We start from the raw sequence: 7429 nt of genomic DNA on the forward strand, positions 1-7429 counted from the left end.
CGGGGGTTTGAAATTTTTGGGTAAAGTTGTCTTCCTCACACATCTGGAGAAGGTGGGGAACCCATTAGAATCATCTCCTAGGTATTCAACTTCTTGCTCACGCTTGCGGCGCCATCCATCGATGATGGTACAAGCATCACGGTTGGTGTTGATCTTGTTGCGGAGGTCTCCTATTGGGCGTTTAGGCTCTAGGTTAGCCCCATAGTGGCCACGGCCTCTTGAGGGTCCTGCCTGGCTACCTTCAATTGTAGCTTGGCTTGGTTTGGGGCCTCTAGGTGGACTTAGTCTGGCGCCTCCAAGTTGACTTGGTCTAGATGGAGGGCCACTGTGGCTGCTGCCATGTTAACTTTGCTGGGATGCGGTGCGCTGGACAAACTGTATCGGTTTCTGCTGATCGAATTATTCGCATGTGAGTTCTGCCAGTTCAGCCAACTATCTATTGTACTTGTTCTCGGGCATTGCGCGGGTGATGAGATCAATAGACGCAATGGTAGCCAAGGGAGTACGATGGTGACGCATTTGAACTGCTTCAAAGGCGTTATCCAGGTTTTGGATTGGTAGATCTGTTGCATGGGGGCAGGGGCGCTCTACTCTTGTGGCGTTTCTTGCTCGTCATCGATTTCTTTGAGCTTCGGTCTCTTCTCCGACAATGTTGACGCTCATGTCATGGGTTTCTGTCCCATCTCTCTTCTTCTTCGTCCTCTTATCCAACGATAACGGCGAAGAGTTCTCGTTCTGGAGAGTAGCTTCTCGAGCTTGAAGTGATGACCTTCGTGATGCCGCCTTCCTCGTAGATGGGCGATAGAGGAGCTCCCTCGTGATATGGGAGAGTGTCGAGGTGGGCGATACGGCGCGAATCGTCATCCTTGGCAAGAGCGGGTGGCTTCATGTTAGGCTAGTAGACAAATCTGCCTTGAGGAGTTGATGTGATTATCAGGCCCTGCTGCAGACTTGATAAAGGAGTCTCGTCATCCGGATCTGAGTAGTAGTTGAGGTTCTCGATCCTATCCATATCGGATTGTGATCTAGACAGGGCCACCTGATAAATAGTGCTCGCATTCCAGAGTCCGAACGGGAATCGACTCTGGTGGTAATCCGACTCGCACGATGGCTTATGCGCTAGCTCATGAAAGTCAATCCAATCGGCAGGAGTAGTCGACTTGAACTCGGACTCATCCCCCCAGCCTCTGACTAGGTCATAAATTGAAACTTCGCCAAAATTCTCAATGAGATCCTCCGGATCTTGGGGCTGGAGCTTCATGGTTTGTTGCTTCTTCTCCGAGGTTGACGCAGTGTGGCGGTGGAAATTTTCAGCGCCATGTGCGATGCAAACCTAGGAGCTGAAGACAAATATCGCACCTGCTTCGAACGGGACAATTGGCTTGATGATGACTTGTGCCATCGAGTTCGCGAGTGGATTCTTAGCGAGGTCGCCTACTTGGCACATTAGTAGTCGATGTTTAGACCCGGCAACCTACCGAGGGTGGTGCCTGAGGTACAGTTTTGGTTAGTGGAGCTCATCGAGATCAGGAACTCGAAGGTAAACACAGACGCACGATTAGGTTCGAGCAGCTAGATTGCGTAATACTCTATGTCCGGTGTGTTGGTTGGATTGAATTACTTTGGAGGGGGTCCCTACCTCACCTTATATTGCTGGGGGCAGGGTTACAGGTCGATTGGTTATAAGAATACTAGTCGGGTATGACTAGAGAAGTTCTACTCTTATTATAACGAGTACTTTCCTAATCCTCGACTAGTTCCTCTCTTTCTATATAGACTACACCGTCCTACGCTATGGTCTCCATATCAGATGTGTCTTGGTGTCCAACCTCATATTTAGAACTGTCCAAACCTTTTGGTGGGTCCATAGATGTAAGTACGACAGCCACTACTACCAGATCAGTGTACTGGCTACTCAAGCACTCTAGCCATGACAATGCTCCGGTGGACAATGCTCCTCCGTGGACAATGCTCCGGTGAATCTTCCATTGCACTCAATACAAATTTTATAATCAAGCATTCGGTGTATTGAATCTTGACACAATGCACGAAAGCTAATTATAGTTATTTGAACCGGACCGGACCGGCGGTTGGACCGGTAAAAGACCGAACCAGGGCCTAAACTGGCTCGGTTCGCTTAAAAGATCGGTCGTGCAATCGGACCATTAAAAACCGATGGAACCGGCCGGTTTTTTATGGAACCGGTAAACCGGCCGGTTCTGATTGAACCGGACTGGTTCGATTCTTCACCAAAATGCCCCTCTATCAATTCAGGGGAACGTTATCTCCATGAGGGCAAAAATGGAATTCTTCAATTTTTAGGGTTAGGCAGTAGGCACGCCACGTAGTAGGCAGTAGAGAGACTCGGCCAGAGGGAAAAATCACGCGGAAAAAAAATTGCGGCCGGTGGCAGCGTTGCACGCACTGGCGCGTGGCGGCCGGCGCACGCCGCCCCCTCCGTCCGTCCGTCGCCGTCCACCGGTCCCAGCCCCAAGGTCCATCCCGGTTCCCTCAATCCCCCGTCCTCCCTCCGTTAGTGGGCCGGCCGGCGGCGGGGCCACCACCGCGCCTGGGGAGCTGCCGGTGGGGCGCCAGTGCCACCACGCCTGACGGCCTGGGCGGCGGACTGGTGGGGCGCCAGCGCCACCACGCCTGGGCGCCATTGCGCTGGGCGAGTGGGCCGACTGGCAGGCCACCAGCCCACCACCACAGCAGCCACAACTCAACAACTAGTAAAATGGCGCTCAATCTTGAACTTCAGCTGCAGCACTCAGACTTGCTTCCAAACCTTCAGCAAATGCAATATTAGGATCATCAAGCACATTTTCGTTGACAGCAGCCATTACTTCCTTTTCTTCCATTGTATCGGCCTCAGCCTCATCCAAGTTTAGCTCTAAATCTGAAAAACATTATCAAGTTCACTCGCTGGCCCCAGGCGTGGTGGTGGGCTGGTGGCCCGCCGGCCGACCCACTCGCCCAGCGCAATGGCGCCCAGGCGTGGTGGCGCTGGCGCCCCACCAGTGCGCCGCCCAGGCCGTCAGGTGTGGTGGCGCTGGTGCCCCGCCGGCAGCTACCCAGGCGCGGTGGTGGCCCCGCTGCCGGCCGGCCCACTAACGGAGGGAGGACGGGGGATTGAGGGAACCGGGATGGACCTGGGGGCTGGGACTGGTGGACGGCGACGGACGGACGGAGGGGGCGGCGCGCGCCGGCCGCCAGGCGCCAGTGCGTGCAATGCCGCCACCAGCCGCAATTTTTTTTTTCCGCGCGATTTTTCCCTCCGGCCGAGTCTCTCTGCTGCCTACTGCGCGGCGTGCCTACTGCCTAACCCTAAAAATTGAAGAATTCCATTTTTGCCCTCATGGAGATAACGTTCCCCTGAATTGATAGAGGGGCATTTTGGTGAAGAATCGAACCAGTCCGGTTCAATCGGAACCGGCCGTTTTACCGGTTCCATAAAAAACCGGTCGGTTCCACCGGTTTTTAATGGTCCGATTGCACGGCTGATCTTTTAAGCGAACCGAGCCAGTTTAGGCCCTGGTTTGGTCTTTTACCGGTCCAACCGCCGGTCCGGTCTGGTTCAAATAACTATGATTCAGAGTGGCTCTGGCAACCTTTTACAATATGGCAATTCGATGGTACTTTAGTATAAGCACATGGCGTTCCAAGCATTAATGATGTATCATGCATGATCTTAGTCAACTTATCTGTTCCACTTGCATTCGTATAAAACTAGAGAGATGCCAAAGCATCAGCATCGCAGCCGGATCCAGACAAGAAGTTCCACGCGAGGCTCACCAATCGCACGTGTTGAAGAACGTGTCTGTGGTCCTATTCTCCTGGAGGCACTCAGTCACCGGATACTTCTATTGCTCAGCTCACCAAGCTCATATAATGTCGTACCTAGTAGCGGGAGCACAGCAACGCACGCAGCCATGGCGAGCATGGAGAGCCGAAGCCTCCCCAGGGCAGCAGCCACCTCCATGGCGCTAGCTATCGCCATTGTCTTCCTGATCTACACAACCGCACGACTGGGAGATGCGGCATCCGTTGAGCACACGTTCATGGTAAGTGCGCATGATCCTGTTTCATTCCCATTGATCGACTTGTCAGGCGTTAATCGGTTATGGTGCAACGATATTTACATTGTATTATAGGGTGTTTTTTAAGACAAGCATATACATCGATAAACGGTTCTAGAAAATTATTTTCTAAATTATTTCCTATAGTCCCAGCTCTAGATAAATGGTGTGCATTGGGACTATAGGAAATGTTGATTCTATTGATTATTTGTCACTTAATCAATTAAAATTAGTAATCATGATGTTATGATATACACTCTAACTGAATCATACTGTTTGACAAATCAAGCCATATAATCCGAACTTGCCATATAACCTTTTCACTGCGGGCACAGCCGTCGTCGAGCACACCTTCGTTGTTAGCATGATGCTCTACCATGGTTTTCATCTCCACCACGAACCCTATGAATTCTTAACAATTCAACCACGATGTAGGTATATATGTATCCATGCTTGATTTCTTGGGACATGCACATATGTAGGTGAGCCAAGTGAAGATGACACACTTGTGCAAGGAGACACTGGTCGCCGTGGTGAATGGGCAGCTCCCAGGGCCAGCGATAGAGGTCACGGAGGGAGACTCGGTGACTGTTCATGTCGTCAACAAGTCACCCTACAACACAACAATACACTGGTAATCAGCTGAGTTCCTACTCAATACAATCACTTTTCTTCCCAAGGACACTAAAAAACCTATTAATGTACATTCAAGCTGCAATGGTAAAGGTCGAAATAAAATAATAAGATGCTTTCCAGTAATTCATCAAAATAGAATATTTTATTTTATTTCATCTTTCGCCATCTTTTTCTTCTGTGTTGTCTGATGTAGGCATGGAGTGAAGCAGTGGCTTAACTGTTGGGCTGACGGGGTGCCGATGATTACCCAACTCCCTATCCAGCCAAACCAAAATTTCACCTACCGGTTCAACGTCATCGGGCAGGAAGGCACCTTGTGGTGGCATGCTCACGTCCCCTTCCTCCGGGCATCACTGCATGGCGCCCTCATCATCCGGCCAAGAAATGGGGCGAGCTCATATCCATTTCCAAAGCCAGACAGGGAGGTCCCGATCATAATAGGTTCGTGAATTATTTGCATCATATTCTCTAGCTGTGTTAGGAGAAAAGAAAGAAATTGTACCTGATTATTTATTGCTGTTTGGAAAATAGAAGAATGGACTGTTCCTATTTGAATTGAACTGTCTTCGACTTCGGCAGGGGACTATTGGCAGCTAGACCTTGCACAGGCAGCAAGGAGGATGATGCATGGTTTCTTGTTTTCCTTCGCCAATGCTTCCACAATCAATGGCAAGCTTGGAGATCTCTTCAATTGCTCCGGTAAGCAATTACAGCATTGATGTCTTTGTCAACGACATATTCCATTTTTTCTGAAAAAAGTGTCTGCTTCAACTCAACTCTGAAGGTGTGCCGGAAGATAGCTACGTATTGGACGTTGTGCCTGGCAAGACCTACCTGCTACGAATAATTAACGCCGGGCTATTCTCCGAGTTCTATCTAAAGATTGCTGGGCACAAATTCACTGTGGTTGGTGCCGATGCCAACTACATCAGCCCATACACCACGGATGTGATCGCCATCGCTCCCGGCGAGACAGTGGATGCCTTGGTTGTTGCTGATGCGCCCCCTGGAAGGTACTACATGGTTGCCCTGCCCAATCAGGCGCCATTGCCGGACACCCAGACCCCGGAATACACAACCAGAGGGATCATGCAGTACAGCAACACTCACAGCTCTGCCGATGATCCAGCAGGACTAATGTCAGATCGTGGTGTGGAAGAAGAAGAAGAAGGTTCATCCGGTGATGTGCCAGTAGCACCTGAGATGCCTGATATACATGACAGAATTACATCTTACTACTTCCACGGCAACCTGACCAACCTGTACCAAACGGTGGTCCCTCAGCGAGTTGATGAACGTTTGTTCATCGTGCTCAGCCTGGGTTCAATATGTCTGCATGGTCAGTCCTGCAGGAGGGGTGATCACAATGAGACCATCCCCATCGCAACCATGAACAACGTTTCCTTCCAGCATCCCACGGGGAAGACGCCAATACTAGAAGCACACTACTACCACACTGGCATCGTGGACGTGATGCAAGAGCTTCCTGACAGACCGCCAAGGGCATTCAATTTCACTGACCCTGCCTTAATCCCGTTTGGACCCAAGGAGATGCGCCTAGAGCCATCGTATAAGGCCACGGTGGTGCGGAGGTTCCGGCATGGTGCCGTAGTGGAGATGGTGTTCCAGAGCACAGCAGTTCTACAGAGCGATTCCAACCCGATGCATCTACATGGTCACAACATGATCGTTCTTGCACAGGGGTTTGGTAACTTCGACGCCGCGAAAGATATTGCAAAATACAACTTGGTGAATCCACCGGTGAAGAACACTGTTCTTGTCCCAAATCTTGGGTGGGCTGCCATCCGATTTGTTGCGAACAATCCAGGTGTGTGTAACATTTATTTGTGTTAGTCGGGTTTCAAAGTCGAAGCTCTCAGATCTAATGCTTGTCTTATATGATTTACAGGGGTATGGTTCATGCATTGCCACTTTGAGTTCCATTTGACTTTGGGCATGGCGGCAATATTCATTGTAGAGGATGGTCCGACAGTGGACACATCTCTCCCTCCACCACCTGCTCATTTTCCAACATACTGTAGTCATGATGACAATCTCCTTCCAGATGAAATATGCCGCCAAACTAAGAAGGATGCATGAAATCCCGCGAATAAATGCAGTCTGAAATATTACTGCAACCGCTATTTTCTAAATTAACTAATGGGTGGCCCACGCTAGTACCTAGATTCAAATATGCACGTTCATACTACTGTATCGTCTTGACTCCATCAATCACGTGAGGCCAATTATATCGACAATCCCCTTTTATATCCATATATGCATAGCTTTTTTCTATATTTGATTTTACATCCTGGTGAATTGCAAATTTTACATATAATTGCATGTACTCCTTCTGTCCCAAATTGTAGGTCGTTCACTACTGAAAAACGCAGCATTAGTCCCGGTTGGTAGGCCTCAAAATCTCAAGAATCCATCCAGGACAAAATTTTTAAGACGAACGGGGGGTCTTTAGTCCAGGTCAGTCTTAGCTGGTAAAACCAACCGGAACTAAAGGGGCCTGTGCTGCGCCTGGCTGCCCATTTAGTCCCAGTTGGTTTTACCAACCGGGACTAAAGGGCATACGTGCATGCACCTACATACGCGCTTGTATGGCGCATGCACGTACCCCTTTAGTACTTAAGACTTTTTTTAAAATTCTTTTCCATATTAATATTGTATGCAAGTCATGTTAGTACTAGTATTGTTTGCAAGTC

At 49.7% G+C, this 7429-nt stretch overlaps 1 protein-coding gene across 1 annotated transcript; it reads left to right on the forward strand.

Annotated features, from left to right (window-relative positions):
* The first annotated feature begins 3875 nt into the window (after nucleotides 1-3875).
* Nucleotides 3876-7012, forward strand: LOC117866858 (laccase-15). Its single transcript, XM_034751149.2, has 6 exons — nucleotides 3876-4064; nucleotides 4562-4713; nucleotides 4909-5156; nucleotides 5295-5414; nucleotides 5500-6543; nucleotides 6625-7012. Exons 1-6 carry the CDS (start codon nucleotides 3933-3935, stop codon nucleotides 6813-6815), a joined length of 1887 nt encoding a protein of 628 aa, XP_034607040.1. The 5' UTR covers nucleotides 3876-3932; the 3' UTR covers nucleotides 6816-7012.
* Nucleotides 7013-7429: the final 417 nt, after the last annotated feature.

Source organism: Setaria viridis, chromosome 8 (genome assembly GCF_005286985.2).
Source record: "Setaria viridis chromosome 8, Setaria_viridis_v4.0, whole genome shotgun sequence".
Classification (NCBI taxonomy): Eukaryota; Viridiplantae; Streptophyta; class Magnoliopsida; order Poales; family Poaceae; genus Setaria; species Setaria viridis.